This window comes from Suricata suricatta, chromosome 17 (assembly GCF_006229205.1).
Source record: "Suricata suricatta isolate VVHF042 chromosome 17, meerkat_22Aug2017_6uvM2_HiC, whole genome shotgun sequence".
Classification (NCBI taxonomy): Eukaryota; Metazoa; Chordata; class Mammalia; order Carnivora; family Herpestidae; genus Suricata; species Suricata suricatta.
In genome coordinates, this window is record NC_043716.1 from 47,629,190 (window position 1) to 47,646,764 (window position 17,575).

A 17,575-nucleotide genomic window follows, 5' to 3' on the forward strand; every position below is an offset into this window, starting at 1 on the left:
GCTATCAGCATGGAGCCCAACACGGGCTGGAACTCATGAACTGGGAGATCATGACCTGAGCTGAAATCAAGAGTTGGAGGCTTAACCGACTGAGCCTCCCAGGCGTGCCGCAAATGTGGTTTTTTGATACGGATGCTTTCATTTTGCATACAGCCACCAGAACATTTATTTCTCCTTGGCAAATACTTTCCTAGTCCCTTTACCATCCTGGCCTCGTACGCACCCCCCTCAAGCCTCATCAACAGTTTTTGACGGAGGAAGTCAAACGTTCATTTTTCTCTCGTGTGTTTTATGTTTCTCTGAGTGAATGCATTTGGGAATGAAGCATTCGCCACATTATTACCTGTTTTGTTGATGATCAGTAATCGAGTGAGAGGATCACGTGGTCGTTGTCCGGGAGCCAGGAAGTATAAATGAGGAGAAAGTTCCCAAGTGTAGCTCTGTTGATAAATTTTCATGGTGATGATCTCCATGAGAAGAGGACAAATTCCAATTCCTACGATCAAGAGCCTGCCCAGAAGAAAGTGCCACGATGAATACACAATCAGTCCTTAACCTTCAAGGCCGCCTGAGCCGGTTATAATGTGACGAGACCAAGACATTATGGAAATCCAACACAGAGCTCTCGGACTCTTTTCTTGAGGATTTTGCCCTTTTCCTACCCCTAAAATTAAAGGTGAGAAAAGGAGACCTATCATTGGTTGACTTCTTTTGCTATTCTCTGGCCATTGCATGTCACACACAAGTTCAAGGGGTGGGGCCCCTTTAACAGTGTGTGCAGATTCTGCTCCTCTCCTGAGGCTCCACTAATCTGCTCTCCCTTCCTGCGGGGTCATTCGTCGACACTGTGTCCCTTTCCTTCACATCCACTCGTCTTCATGTGGTCCCTGTACCTGCTGGTGACAGCAGGATTTCTGAACTCACCAGGCTCAAAGTTTCTTTTATTTTCTTTTTCTTGTTGTTGTTGTTAAGTTTATTTATTTATCTTGAGAGAGAAAGAGAGAGAGAGAGACAGAAAGACAGAAAGCACGCGAGCTGGGGAGTGGCAGAGATCCCAAGCCAGCTCCTCACAGTCCGTGCAGAGCCCCAGTGCGGGGCTCGAACCCATGAACTGTGGGATCATGACCTGAGCCCAAATCAAGAGTCAATTGCTTAACCGACTGAGCCAACCAGCCGCCCCTCCAGGCTCAAATTTTCCATTATTTACTCTTTATTCTCCCGTGTTCTCCATTTCAAATGAAGTTGAAAGTTTTTATTATTCATTCATTAATGTTGCTTCAAAAACTTCTTGATTCCCAATTTCTAATTTTATAATACTACCTCTTGTCTCAATTCTTGCTCAGTGAATGGCATTTCTTAAGGCTCTGTTATATACTGTTGTGAGATTAATAGATAATAGATTAATATTAATAGATTAATATTAATCTCTTGTTGCTAGATTAATGCTTTTTCTAAAATTATGCTCTCTCCTTGTCAAAGATTCTTAATGAATTCTCAATACTTGTTTATTTAGAAAGTATTTATTATGTGCCAGCAAGCTATTATGTGCTAACAACCTTCCTACCTTTTCTTTAAGATTGAAAAAAAATTTTTAAGTAATCTCTACACCCAGCGTGGGGCTCAAACTCACAGTTCCCAAGAGTTGCATGTTCTTTCAAATGAACCAGCCAGGCGCCCCAGCCTCCCATCTTTTTGATACTTAATCGAAGTATTCACAGATTAGGTACTGACTGACAGGCACCATAGACAGAGGGTGCCAATGACAGGGACGTGACTCTGCCCGTTGGGCACAGAGAAGGTATGGGGAGTGGGCTATCATCACTGAAGAGGGCTGGTGGGAAGTCTTGACCTGTAGCTAAGAGCAAGGAGAATGCAGTGAGAGTCAGGAAATCCAGGGGAGAGGGAAGAGCATTCCGATACAGCACTGACTATAAAGCACGGGCATGTGGATGCGCTGCGGGAAAAAATTCACAGCCCGTTTCAGTCACCGACCAGAGTGGAAATTTGAAAGATAGGGAATAACGCAGAAAAAATTACATGACTTCACCTTGTTCCCCCAAAACTGGCTCTGAAATTTTATAAATTTCCCCCACTAGTCAGCCAGTAGAGAGCTACTAAAACCTTAGCTAGACTGGGTATTATACTTTATCCAGTTTTGTGGGTGCAGAAATGCATTTTTGTCATTTTCTTTTATTTTTTAAAGTTTATTTATTTTGAGAGAGAGAGAGAGAGAGAGTGAGAGAGAGACAGACCCAGTGTGAATAGGGGGAGGGGCAGAGAGAGAGAGAGAGGGAGACACGGAATCTGAAGCAGGCTCCGGGCTCTGAGCTGTCAGCACAGAGCCCCATGTGGGGCTCGAACTCATGAACCGCGAGGTCATGTCCTGAGCTGACATCAAGTCGATGCCTAACTGACAGAGCCACCCAGGAGCCCCGTATATTAATTTTTGATTGTCATTTCTTGCTTTTACATCTCAGATTTGTTTTTCAATGTATCGACTGAAAAGCGGACACCTGCGGCACTCCGACACTCACAGTGATAAAAGAGCTTTTTTTTCATGCTTTAATTTCAAGAAGCGAACTCTTGCGATCGTGCAGATCTGCTGTCTCCAAAGAGCCATTCCACCTAACGTCTTCCTTATCTCATTCAGTGAACTGAGAGTCTGTTGTGTCTCCACAAGCCTCTCTGTGTCTCCGCCTCTTTCTGCCCCGCCTTCGCCCCATGGGGCGATATCTGCAAAATGCAAAAAAATCAATTCATAAAATTGGGCTCCAGTTGGACCTTCTGGAGCCTACTGTAGGAGCTTTGCTATCCACAATTCTAGAGTCTTCTGCCTAACGGTAGGTATCATGCGGTGCATTGGCTGCTGCCTTGAACTAGAAACGTAAAGGAAAGTTCCATTCCTTGAACAAAAGGAGTAGAGCGGAGATCTTAGATCATTTGGATACAGACAATACATTCAAGAGGTCAAGACAGATATGCAAGATCATGTAGTGCCTACGTGTCACTTGGAAAGGAAAAATAATCTAAGCTGTTTGCCTAGAGAAACAGGCTACGAATTGACAGGCTACCAACAGGGGGTTAACTGTTAATTGTTATTGGCAGGATTTCAAATCTGTTCACACCACTGGAGGCTGTGCTCTTGTATATTCTTGGAAATCTCTGGATACTCAGGATGCTGTTATTATATGGTGCTAAAATAATCAAACCTCAAAAGCACACAACCATAAATGTACAACTGCAAACACAAAACCACACCATTCCAGTTACTAATAAAGATGGAAAGATCTTATACAAGATAATGGTCAACAGTATATTCAAAGAATACTTCAGGGATCTCCTGCTTCCAAGAGAATGTCACCTCTCTTACCAAGAGAATATACCAGCTGTTTTAAACCCATCAGATAGATAAGAGAACAAAGAGAGTATAAGAAAAAAAAATTTTTTTTTCATAAAGGGAAGAGCCTGGGGCACCTGGGTGGCTCAGTCTGTTAAGCGTCTGACTTCAGCTCAGGTCATGATCTTACAGTTCATGGGTTCGAGCCTGCGTTGGGCTCTGTGCTGACAGCTAGCTCAGAGCCTGGAGCGTATCTTTGGATTCTGTGTCTCCCTCTCTCTCTGACCCTCCCCTGCTCACACACACTCTCTCTCTCTCAAAAATAAATTTTAAAAAGTTTTAAAAAAAACAAAGGGAAGAGCCATTCCTAGGGGAGATGATACCTATGGCTGCCTTCATCTTGGGGTATGGCAGAAGGAAAGAACAATGTTAGATTTGAATAAGGAAAGAGCATTGAAACTCTTCCAGTCACATATGGGCTATGAGGACAGACTAGAGTCACATGGTACCCAAGTCACAAAATGAATTTACATCATTTACCAATTCTTTTCCATGAGAATTTCACCAAATACATGGGAACAGTACACCAAAGGCTGGAGATGAGAAGGAAAAGCTGAGAAAGATCCATGCTAAAGTACGTAGAGTCTTTACTTGTGGAAGACATCATCAAGGTACATGGGGCCTTCTTCTGTGAAGGAAATCCAGCAGGGGCTGGCTACTGGACAAATGAGCAGAAAGAGATATACTGAGGTAGAATGGATCCTGGCTGAGAGCAGTACGCTGACATGCTAACATCTGGGTGTAGGATGGTAAGGTGGAGAGATCGCCCAAGGCATGGTAAGCCATGGTCAAGGGTGGAGAGTCAGGTTAACTTCCCAGTAGTAGAAAAACTGAAAATCCCCAAAAACAAATAAACAAAAAGTGATAGCAAGCTGAAAATCAGGTAGAAATCCCATCTTGTTGAGAAATTTGGGGCTGTATCACAGAGGGAGGTCTAGAATTTTGCCTGTGCTGGAATATGATTTGTGTGTCAATAAAAATAATATTTAGGAAATCCACAAATATTTGTACATTAAATGACACATTTGTAAATCACCAAGTACAGTAAAACCTTGGATTGCAAGTAACTTATTCTGTGAGACCAGAAAACATTTTCAATAATTTTTAACTTGATAAATGAGTGATGTCTTACAATATGAGTCGTACGTGATGCCGAATGTCACATGATCACAACTGAGCCAATGGTTCTTAAAATTCGCTTTGATACACAAGCGCTTTGGATTATAAGCATGTTTCCCGAACAAATTATGCTCGCAAACCAAGGTTTTACTGTATTACAATAATGTCTCTTCAAATAGGGGTATCATTTGAGATGTAAAAATTATTGAAAATAACCAAATAGAGATTTGAGTTGAAAAGTATACTAACTGGTTTTAAAAGTTCACTGAAAAAATAAAAGCTCAACAGATTTCTTCCAGCAGAAGAAAGAAATCAGTGAACACGACCAACAAGGAATGAGGTAATAACGTTCCAAGAACTGAAAGAAAAAATGAGAAAAAATAAAGTCTCAGAGAAATGTGAGATGCTCTTATCATACTAACATGCACTACCACATATCCTGGGTTAATGGGAGTTCCAGGAAGAGTTTAGAGAAAAAGGGTAAGAACTTAGAGTTGAAAAAATAATGGCTAACATCTTCCCATATTGGATGAAAAACATTCACTACACATATAAGAAGCTCACTAAACTCCTAGCGAGACACATGTGAGATCAACACCTAAAGACATCAAGTCAAACTGTGAAAAAGCCAAGGACAGGAAAAAAAAAAAAAAAGAATCTTGAAAGCAGCAAGGGAAAAAACAAGTCATCGCCTACAAGAGATTCTAGATAAGATCTAAAGCTGATGTCGCATCAGAAACCAGGGAGGCCATATTCAAAATGTTTGAAGAAAGGGATTTAAAATAAAGGTTTTGGGGGCACCTGGGTGGCTCTGTTGGTTAAGTGGCCGACTTCAGCTCAGATCATGATCTTAACAGTTCGTGAGTTCAAGCCCTGCGTCAGGCTCTGTGCTGACAGCTCAGAGCCTAGAGCCTGCTTTGGATCTGTGTCTCCCTCTCTCTCTGCCCCTCCCCTGCTCATGCTCTGCCTCTCTGTCTCTGTCTCTCAAAAATAAATAAACATTAAAAAAAGTTAAAAAATAATAAATGTTTTGTCTGAAATTGCTCTTGGGAAATAGGATGAAGGCAGCGAGCCTTGGATAGCAGAAAATGGGCCAGCTTTAATAAACAAGGCAACATTGACAGTCAAGGTACCAGATGTGACAGGGATGCAGTTGGCTGTATTTATCCTTGTCTAAGAGTAGTCTTGATCATCATGGACCCCCACATTTTGTAATCACATCTATGTAATGGTGTCTTATGGAAATAGATACTGCACTAGGTGTTGTGAATACCGTGGCATTTTATTTACCTGATTCATCAACAACTGGTTTTCCTTCTAGTTTCAGGAATACCTCACTCAAGGTTGTCATGGAAACACCGTAATTCTCAATTCCAAGGCCAGAACATCTATCTAGATCCTCATATAGTGCTAAAAAACAGGTAGAGTAGCAAATCAAAACAATGAAAATCACAAGTGAATGGAAGACAACTCCTCAAACAAAAAAGCACAAAGATATGAAATTATATTTGTGCCACGTCAGATAATTTCCCCCTATTTTTACAATTATTTATTTATTTATTTATTTATTTATTTATTTATTTATTTTTGAGACAGAGAATGAGGAAGAAGGGGCAGAGAGGGAGGGAGACACAGAATCCAAAGCAGGCTCCAGACTCTGAGCTGTCAGCACAGAGCCCGATGTGGGGCTCGAACCCACGAATATGAGATCATGACCTGAGCCGAAGTCGGAGGCCCAACTGAGCCACCCAGGTGCCCTATGTCAGACATTTTAAAAGCTAACATTTCATAATAAGTACTTACTCTTCAAATACTGTATTTTAAAATTAATATTGTTCAGCCCATATATTAACTTCTTTTGATCAAATATTAATTTATATTCATTTATATTTATGTTAAAATTTCATTTTAGGGGTGCCTGAGTTGTTCAGTCGAGTGTCTGACTTTGGCTCAGGTAATGATCTTGCAGTTCATGAGTTTGAGTCTTGCGTCGGGCTTGCTGCTGTCTGAGCAGAGCCTGCTTTGAATCATCTCTCTCCTCCTCTCTCTGCCCCTTCCCTGCTCACACACTCTCTCTCTCTCCTTCAAAGCTCAGGTCATGATCTTACAGTTTGTGGGTTGGAGTCCTGCACTGGGCTCTGTGCTGACAGCTCCAAGCCTGGATGGAGCCTGCTTTGAATTGTGTCATCCTTTCTCTCTGCCCTTCCCCTGCTCATACTCTGTCTTTGTCTCTCTCTCTCTCAAAAATAAATAAACCTTAAAATTTTTTAAATTAAATTAAATTAAATTAAAATTTTAATCGTTTATTATCAAATTGGTTTCCATATAACACCCAGTGCTCTTCCCCACAAGTGCCCTCCTCCATTTTCACCTCCCCTCTCCCTCCCCCTCCTCCTTCAACCCTCGAGTTTATTTTTAACTTAATTATGTTAACTTTTAACATTGATGAAAGGGGAACTTTGGATTTTTTCAACTCTAATTAATTGAAGACTCATTTCCAGAACCATTTGTGCTTTAGCCGGCAAAATGGAGAGAACTAATTTTTTGAGAAATGGTAGGATTGTGCAGAACTTTCTTCAGTTCCAAAAAAACATATTAAAGGAAGGACATAAATTATAAATCATTTTTAAAGTATTTGGTTCTGACTGTGGAAGAAACAATTCACAAGATGTCATCGAGAATGCAGAAGTAACTCAGGGCACCTTGTTGGAATAGTGGGACCCCGGCAGGTTGGTGCCCCGTCTAGTGATTCTGTATCCATAACCCTTCATTTGCTGAACAAAACCACTTTTGCATCAGCCACTGTTCTTAATACAATGAACACGGTCTCTGCCTGTCTAGATCTGAATACTGACGGCTAATTAAATGAAACTTGAATAAACACCTAATTTTAAATCCTAGTGGGGTTGTAGAAGTCCTGAGCCTTTCCCCTGTAGCTCCTCCTTGGGCAAAAGGAGAAGTTGAAAGCTTTCTGTCTTGATCAGAGTCCCATATATGGAAAGGCAGGAAAGAGGTAAGATTCAAACTGCTAATGAGCAGTATGTGTCATTCATTTTACGGAAAATTGGACAGATCTCCCCCGAATTATAACTACTATGAAAACACATTAATCAGGATTCGATGAACATTCTGCCTGATGGCTCTAAGGGATACTTGCATTGTCACCATAAAATGTATATTTGAGTGACTTCGTGGGGTTAATTTATGTGTCTGTTAACCACACATATGGCCCAGTGCATTGCTTCCACCACCCAGTGGTGCCTCTTTACCAGGGAGCAGATTTTCTGAATCATGTATATAATAAGTACACATTTTCTTTCTCTTTTAATTAAACTTATCATTTTGAGATAATTTTAGATTCCCATGCATTTGTAAAGAAATAATACCGAGCGATCTGTATACTTCACTCAGTTTCCCCCAATGGTAATATCTTAAAAAGTCAGAGTACAATGATCACAACCATATGAGTGAAAATACAATCAAGATATGAAACATTTTCAAGGCACCTGGGTGGCTCCTTTGGTTACATGTCTGACTCTTGGTTTTGGCTCAGGTCATGATCTCACGGTTCATGGGTTTGAGCCCCACATCGGGCTCTGCACTAACAGAGCCTGCTTGGTACTCTCTCCCTCTCTCTCTGCCCCTCCCCTGCTCATGCTTGATATCTTTCCCTCTCAAAATAAATAAATAAACATAAAAAAAAGATACAGAAAATTCCCATTGCCACAAAGATCACGTTACCCATGTTTAGCTCCAACCATCTCTCCTGATTCCATCTTGTCCCAGCCCATGGCAACTACTAATCTCTTCTCCATGTTTATAATTCTGCCATTTCAAGAATGTTCTGTAAATTGAGTCATATAGTATGTATTCTTTTGGGATTGGCTCTTTCCACTGAGGGTAGTTCTCTGAATATTCATCCAGGTTGTTGCATATGCCAGTTGGTAGCCCATTCCTTTTTTATTGCTGAGTGGCACTGCATGTCATGAATGTTCTAGAACTTAGCCATTTACTTGATAAAGGGCATCTAGGGGGCTTTGGCTGTGGTCTGTTCCCAATAAAGCTGCTGTCAACATCCGTGGGCAGGGTTTTGTGTGAATATGGTTTCATATCTTGAAGATTTTTCTCATTGATTTTTAAAACACTTTATGGTTTTACATTTTATTTTTTAGTCCATGATTTATATAAAGTTCATTTCTATATGAGGTGGAAAATTTAGGTAAAGGGTCACGTTTATGCCTGTGGATCTACTCGCTCAGTTTGTTGAAAAGGTTACTTTTCCTCCATTGACTTGCTTTCCCATTTTTGTTAAAAATTGGCCTGGTGTATCTCTGTGGGTCTATTTCTGGATTCTCTATTCCGTTCTGTCTGTGTGTCTGTCACTCCGCCAATACCACACAAACATGATTATCATAGTGTACATCACGTTGTTACTCACTCTTCTGGCTCATCACAGAGCAGCCTGAGAAAACCCACGGCCCTCAGAATCCCTGACCAGGCTGATCTGGTGTCTTTTCCTGCAGAAAGCCCATCTATGATGACTGGAAGAGGGCTCTGCTTTATATAATGCACAGACATCAATATAGAGTGTCAAAGAAAATGAAAAATCCATGGAACATGCTCCCAACAAAGGAACAAGATAAACTTCCAGAAACAGACCTTCATAAATGAAGCTTTATGATGTACCTGACAAAGAATTCAAAATCGCGGTCATAAAGCCCTCAAAGTTGTCATGAAAATCATATCAAGAAAGAAGAGGACCAATCATGGGGCTGTTTAACTTAATGGCTAAGGTAGAGGCTTTCAACCACTTGTGTTCATTCACAGTTATGAATACTAGAAGATTCTGTCGTACACTACAAAGGGAATGAAAGACTTAAAAAGTTCCCTAAAATGCCCAGACATTGTAATGCAATTACTAGAATATATTTCCCACAATAGATAAAACCATCCATTGGGGCACCTGGGTGGCTCAGTCTGTTGGGTGTCTGACTTTGGCTCAGGTCATGATCTCACGGTTCATGGGTTCAAGCTCAGAGCCTGGAGTCTGCTTTGTATTATGTGTCTCCCTCTTTCTCTGCTCCTCCCTTACTCATGCTCTGTTTCTCTGTGTCTCAATAATAAACAAACATAAAAAAAACCCCATCCAATTACTGTCTTACTGTTTGCATCATGTTTCAAATACCTGAACACATTGTAAGTTCTCAATGTATGCTGTAAGAATTATCATTATTATCATAAATATTATTTACATATTTCATTTCATAGTGTTCTTACGCATTACCTGGAAATTTATTTGTTTTTTCCAAGGGCAATGTGTAGACAAGTTTTCCTTCACTTTCTGCTGATAATTTGGCATCAGGGATGTGCTGTTTAACAAGTGATGTTATTTTTTCCTGAACACACGTTTCATTCAACTGCAAACTGGAGTTTGAAAAATAAAAAAGAAAGACATATGTTATTTGGCACAGTCTTCATTAGCATGAAGACAATGACTACCTTATATGCAAGAGATGGGCCATTCAAACATGAAATAAGGGGACAAAAAAATCCGATCATAGGAGAAGGCAGACGGAACTAATCAGAACTACGGATCAGGTGATTTAGAGATGAAGTCCAGAGAAAGTTAATATTGACTCAAGTCTTTAAAAGGAGAACAGTGGCAGAGTAGAGATATCGGGGACACCATGCCAGGACTACACAAAGTAGAAAATGGTGAAGATTTTTCAAAGGGGATTTAATTTGGCTGAACAGGATTACTGTCTTGGGCAAGAAGAAGGGAATTTTGATAGGCAGGCACAAAACAGGTTCAGTTACTCAATTTACTCTTCCAGACAAATGTATTAAGTTCTTAGTACGTGACAAAAATTTTCCTAAATGCTAAGGGTACAGTCGTAAACAAAAAAGCACTGCCCTGTTCTCGTGAAGTGGTCTGTCTAGTGGGGAGGCAGGGAGAAAACAAGTAAACAAACAGACAAATGATTAGCAATAGTAGTAAATGCTATGAAGGAAATGAGTTAGATAGAAATTAACTGTGGATGAATGTGGGTAGGAGTTGTTGAAATCACTATTTTTGCTTTCTTTGTAGTGCTAACCCCACAACTTTGACTAAGAACAAAGTATCATAGAGAAAAATAGTCTACTCATTAAAAAATACCATGGATATTTCCCTAATGTAGAAAAACAAACAAACAAAAATGTATTAATCAAGGTTATAAAGTACATAATAGACAAAGGATCAGTAGTGACTTGGCTTCTAAACTTGGTTTTGCCATTTGAAATGTGTTACTTGTCCTATCTGGACAGTTTGCACATTAGCAAGATGGAATGATAGTTCCTAACATTTAAGGTCATCGAAGAACTGAATAATAGTGATGTCTACCCTTAGTCCTTTCAAAAAGACATTTTTAGGGGCACCTTGATGGCTCGGCCAGTTGAGCATCCAACTCTTGATTTTGGTTCAGGTCACAATCTCATGGTTTGTGGGTTTGAGCCTGGCATCAGGCTGTGTGTTGATTGTGTGCAGAGCATTCTTGGGATTCTGTTTCTCCTCTCTGCCCCTCACCTGCCTGTATCCTCTCTATCTCAAAATAAATAACCTGTTTTAAAAAATGGTCATTTTATTTAATCACATGCTTATATTGAAATTATGCTATTTACTCATACATATGAAAACCAAATGAGAATATATGCCATTTTTAGAAGTAGTGAAACTCAGTGAAGGAATGAAGCAAAAAAAAAAATAAAACCAAAACAAAAAAATCATGATTGTTCTCCATGGTGCTGCTGCCCCCTGAAATAAAAACAATTTAAGAAATACTTCTTGGTGACTTACAGCAACTTGTGCTGGGCACCAGAGAGGACTGAGGAAGCAGTATTATGTGCCTTTCTTAGGGAGCGTAAAGAAATGGAGTGCAGCAAGCTTTTTCTGAAAACGGCTAGATAGTCAATATTTTAGCCTTTGCAGCCAGTAGGTCTCTACTGCAACTCTTCAACACTGCTCTTGCAACGTGGAAACGGCCATAGGCAACACCTGGCTATGTGGGTATGCAGGGGTCCCGACCAGCATTTTTTAGTTTGAGAACATATTCTGTTGTGATGCTCTGTGCCATGCGCCATGTCATTTGCTTTTCTAAAACCTTTCCTTGCAGCTGGGAATTGTTATTCTCACTTTATAAGTGAGAAAACAGAGTTTCAGTGAGCTTAATTCATTTCCAAGAAGCAATGCAAACAATGTGCCTTGGGAAATGAAATACCGGAATAGTACACAGAGCTCGAAGATTAATAAAGGCTACATGCGACAGCAGTCAAATAACTCTTTAGGACACAAACAGGTGGGAAGGGGTCCAAGAAAACTGCCAGCCTCTGGAAATAACCTCGGACAAGGGGAAATGTAGGTCATGGCTGGCATATGCAATGAACTATGTGTATTTTTTTTTCTTCTTGAGAGAGAGGGAGACAACAGGAGCAGCAGAGAAACAGAGGGAGGCAGAGAGAAAATCTTAAGCAGGCTCCACCCTCAGTGTGGTGACCGACATGGGGCTCGATCCCATGACCGTGAGATTGACTTGAGCCAAAATAAAGAGTTAGACACTAAGCCAACAGAGCCACCTGGGTGCCTTGCATATTTCATTTTTTAACTAAAGGCAAGTAATGTGGAAGTCATGATAGGAGGGGCCACACCACTATCATACGACAACAAAATCAGGATTCTGATAGAGAAAATGAAGCCATAAATTTTTTTTGTTTCTTGTGTCTTGTTATCAAATATATATATCATATACATATTTCTTTTTAAGTGTGCCTTATATATATCATCTATATATATCATATATATGTATTTCTCTTTAAGTATATCTTGTGTCTTGTTATCATATATATATCAGATATATATATATTTCTTTTTAAGTTATAGAAGGCCTAAGTTAGAGCTATACTTTTGACCAACTGATCAATTCATGAATAAATTAAACATAATTTAAAACACAGATTTGGCAAAATCAATAAAAAATTTATCAAACTCAACACCCAACAACAAATAATCCAGTAAAGAAATGGGCAAAAGACACGAATGGACACTTCTTCAAAGAAGACATCCAGATGGCCAACTGACATATGAAAAAATGCTCATCATCACTCATCATCAGGGAAACGCAAATCAAAACCACAATGAGATACCACCTCACATCTGTCAGAATGGCTAACATTAACAACTCAGGCGACAACAGATGTCGGTGAGGATGTAGAGGAAAAGGATCTCTTTTGCACTGCTGGGGGAAATGCAAACTGGTGCAACCACTCTGGAGAACAGTATGAAGGTTCCTCAAAAAATTAAAAATAGAACTACCCTATGACCCCGCAATTGCACTACTAGGTATTTAAGCAAGGGATATAGATGTGCTGTTTCAAAGGGGCACATGCACCCCAATGTTTATAGCAGCACTCTCAACAATAGCCAAAGTATGGAAAGAGCCTGAATGTCCATCGATGGATGAATAAGTAAAGAAGATATGGTATATATGTTTTCCTTATAGGTCTAACAGAAGAAACCTAACAGGGGACCATGGGAAGGGGAAGGGGGGGAAAGAGTTAGGGAGAGGGAGGGAGGCAAATCATGAGAGCCTCTTGAATACTGAAAACAAACTGAGGGCTGAAGAGGGAGGGGAAAAGGGAAGGGGATGATAGACGAGGAGGGCACTTGTGAGGAAGAGCACTGGGTGTTATATGGAAACCGACTTGGCAATAAACTATTAAGAAAAGAGAAAAATATATTGTAGCAATAAAATAAAATACCTGGTGAAAAAAAGATGTGGTATACATATATATATGTAATTATATATATATATACACACAGACACACAGACACACACACACACTCACACACACACACAATGGAGTATTAGTTGGCAATCAAAAAGAATGAAATCTTGCCATTTGTAACTATGTGGATGGAACTGGAGGGTATTATGCTAAGCGAAATTAGTCAGAGAAAGACAAATATATGATTCACTCATATGAGGATTTTAAGATACAAAACAGATGAACAAAAGGGAAGGGAAGCAAAAATAATGTAAAATCAGGGAGGGGGACAAAACATAAGAGACTTTTAAATATGGAGAACAAACAGAGGGTTACTGGAGGAGTTGTAGGAGGGGGGATGGGCTAAATGGGTAAGGGGCTTTAAGAAATCTACTCCTGAAATCACTGTTGCACTATATGCTAACTAACTTGGATACAAATTTTTTAAAAATAAATTAAATGGTAAAAAAATAATAAAATACAATACAGATTTGGATATTAGCCTTCAAAGTTAAAAATATCCAGATTCAATTCCTGGCTCTCTCACTTACGAAACTAGGACACTGTATGTTAATCTGTAGAGTAAAAATAACAATAGTTTCTATCTCAAAGGACTCAAGATTTAAATAAAATGATGGTAAGTATCTTCTCTCTGAATGACTCAATCAACAACGGTTGATTCAAAATAATGATACAAATAAAAAGAAGAGGATGGAGACCTCTTAACACGTGGGGGAGAGAGAAGGGTGGATAACACCTTTCACAGTTGTGAAAGTCCCGTCAATACAAACCTTCCTTAACAGTGTGTTGTGGATGGATTTTCTATCACATTTATCTCAGCTTTTTTCTTAAGTTATCTTATATTTAAGTTATCTTATATTTTCAGTCTCTAAAATCTACCAACCAATCCTTCTCATATATACACACCAATTCCATATATGTATGTGTCTCCACATAGGTACATGCAAATATCTGTGGAACAAACAGTTTCTCCTGTGTTGTAATGTATTGCAACAAACATCATGCTTATATCATGTTCATTTCTCAGTTTCCCAGTCTCCTCATGTGGCTCTACCTTAAGTGGTATCCAATGCCCCATTTCTTCTTGAGGAATAGAGAAGAACCTGCACACTTCAGCTTCCCGCTGGAGAGAAACACTTTCCTATCTGGAATGGAAGAAGCAAAGAAGAAAGTTTGGTAAGAAGTTGCCCACTCTTTCCCAAGAGAAGACAGCTCTAATTTCGGAGCGTCTACATTTTCTTTTGTGTGTGTGTGTGTGTGTTTAAAGTTCATTTACTTATTTAGAGGGAAAGAGAGAGAGTGAACAGGGGAGGAACAGCGAGAGAGGGACAGAGAGAATCCCAAACAGGTTCCGCGCTGTCAGCACAGAGCCTGACACAGGGTTTGAACTCATGAACTGTGAGATCATGACCTGAGCTGAAATCAAAAATCTGATGCTTAACAGACTGAGCCACCCAGGTGCCCCTACATTTTCAAATACAGCCCTTAATAAAAACTCATTGAAACCTTTTAATCTTATTTATAGACTTTAGCCTATTGTTCTGCCATCTAACCTCTCAGGGAGGTTAGGTGGATGCGTCTTCTAATTTAGACTATTGTTGTACTATATATTTTAATGGACCAACCCCCCAAATGATTTGAAGATTTCAAGCTGATGTACCTTAATTTTGAGTAAAAGGATTAATGTGTTAGAATACACACTCTCATTTCATGATTATTGAGTTTCTTGGCATATTATGCCATTGGATAACCAAATGATAGAAAATTCTGGAAGATGCATGGAAATAGTTGGGCGTGAGACTTGTTGGGCCCAGTTCATACTGTTACCAGCTGTTCAGATTTCTAGGTACCGTTAGATGACCAGATTAGAAAATATAGCTTCTCAGGATACCAATCCATATTTCTCAAGTCTTATAAAGACCTCATCATGACACTTAAAGGAAATCAGCAGTTACCAGCCAAGATGTCAGCCTCATCCATGAACTGGGTACTGAAGAGAATCACACGGTCTGCCTTCCGCTCTTTCAGATGGTTCCACACAAGGTGCCTTGAAAAGGGATCCAGTCCAGCGGTTGGTTCGTCCAATAGGAAAACCTACCGAGGAGGGATGTATATAAAGTGTTTCCAGTAAAGCACAGTTCTTCCAGAAAACATGCAGAAACCATATTACTTACATGTTTAAAAGGTTACTGTAGTTAGGATTTTGTTCTTATACTTCACATTCTATCATCAATCTTTTGTCACAGATGTCCTTTGCAAATAAAAGGTTTGATCCACTACCAAAAGTTTCATTTTTAAAATTTTGACTTCATCTCTAAATTTAGTCTGACTTACCTGAGGATCTCCTAAAATGGCGATCGCAAAGGTGAGTTTTCTTTTCTGTCCACCACTTAAGTTTTTGGCAAGGACGTTCTGGATATTTTTCATCTCCAATTCCAGCAAAACTCTTCGTATCTAACCAAATAACAATATTTACATCACAAATCAAGATTTCTTTTCTTTTCTTTTTAAATTGGAAAATACAAGGCTGTAAGGTGTAACAGTTAAAAGCATAGATCCTGAGGCAGATTTGAATACCACTCCCCTTTAACTAGCTGCACAATCTTGATCTTGAACCTCAGTTTCCACATGTATAAAATGGGGGTGACTATAGTACTTATTTCTTAGGGCTGTTGTGAGGAATCAATTGTTCTATTTGACGTTAAGGATACTGCTTGGCACACGGTAAGTTATACATAAATACGTGATTTGCACAAATATAATTTAATTAAAGCATAAAGAACTCAGTACAAATAGAGTTCAGAATCTCTTTTTGACCAGTACAGTAATTCTTACATATTTATATACCTCTTTGTCCAGTTCATGGGGCCGAATTCCTTTTATTTTAGCAAACAGCCTGAGATTTTCTTTCACAGTGAGGAAATCAAAATGCACATTGGACTGTGGACAAATTCCAGTGATCTTGCTGATATTATCTAGGTCAGCCATTTCTGAAAGTTTATTATTATAAATGGTGACTGAACCTATAATAAAGGTTAAGAATTAATATCAGGGTGATGCTTGAATTGAGATTTTTCTAGACAGACTCTTAATTATAGAGAACAATGGGTATCAGGGGTGGGGAGGGGGTGGGTACAGCAGGTGATGGGGATTAGGGAGTACAGTTGTAATGGGCACTGGGTGTTGCATGGAAGTGTTGAATCACTATATCGTACACCGAAAGTCACTTTACACTATATGTTAACTAACCAGAAGTGAAATAAAAACTTCAAAAAAGAAAGGTCCTTCTAGATGAAAAATCACCATATGTTTATTAATTACATATTAGATACATGATTTTCTCTTCATTTATATAATGTAGGCATCATGAGTTTCCGTTTTAGTTGTGTGGTATACTGGAAGAATAAAGAAAGTCCCATCGACCGCTTTATCATTAAGATGTTATCTGTTTATCCACCCTTCACCTTTAGGCTTGGCTATATGATAAACAATCTTAGCAAATGTGATTCAGGCAGAGGCTGTGAATTGCCTCCACACTGGGATGTATTTGCCCTCCCTTTGCTTCTGGGATCATGAACCCCTTGCTGAAGAATCCTGACCAGACTCCTGGAAGATGGAAGTTCATGTAAACAGAGAGGAGCAGCAGTCTTAACCGAAGCCCCACATATGTGAGTGAGGCTATGCCAAAACACCCAGCACCTGCCACTCAAGTCCAGGCAGAAACACTCACTGGACAACCCACTGAATCGTGAGAAATAATAAAACATTAAAAAAATTTTTATGTTTATTTATTATTGAGACAGACATAGAGCATGAAGGGGGGAGGGGCAGAGAGAGAGGGAGACAGAATCTGAAGCAGGATCCAGGCTCTGAGCTGTCAGCACAGAGTCCGACATGGGGCTCAAACCCACGAACTGTGAGATCATGACCTGAGGCGAAGTCAGACACTTAACGGACTGAGCCACCCAGACGACCCAATAAAACATTTTATATGAAGCCATTAATTCTGAGGATGCTTGTTATGCAGCAAAAGCTAACAGGTATGAGTTCGAATGACACAGAGTAACTTATAATCAAGAAAATAGTTCTCAATGAAAGACTCAAATTTCATATATATATATATAAACTAAATATTACATACCTCTCTAGACTAACACTATAAACTAACTTCCATTTCCCCATAGTTATTTGTGTTTGTTATTAATGAAGGACTTTATAGTAACAGCTGATATATATATA

General features: G+C 39.5%; 1 protein-coding gene across 2 annotated transcripts in view; it reads right to left on the reverse strand.

Moving 5' to 3' along the window:
- The window catches only part of ABCA8 (ATP binding cassette subfamily A member 8), a 79,643-nt gene that overhangs the window by 24,848 nt on the left and 37,220 nt on the right, over positions 1 to 17,575 (reverse strand). For both annotated transcript variants that reach the window (XM_029928728.1, XM_029928729.1), the window contains 8 exons: positions 16,184 to 16,359; positions 15,671 to 15,790; positions 15,292 to 15,430; positions 14,391 to 14,481; positions 9,801 to 9,940; positions 5,807 to 5,926; positions 2,535 to 2,733; positions 344 to 510 (listed from right to left, as the gene is read on the reverse strand). In XM_029928728.1, coding sequence (XP_029784588.1) covers positions 344 to 510; positions 2,535 to 2,733; positions 5,807 to 5,926; positions 9,801 to 9,940; positions 14,391 to 14,481; positions 15,292 to 15,430; positions 15,671 to 15,790; positions 16,184 to 16,359 — 1,152 coding nt within the window. The remainder of the gene's footprint in view (positions 1 to 343; positions 511 to 2,534; positions 2,734 to 5,806; positions 5,927 to 9,800; positions 9,941 to 14,390; positions 14,482 to 15,291; positions 15,431 to 15,670; positions 15,791 to 16,183; positions 16,360 to 17,575) is intronic.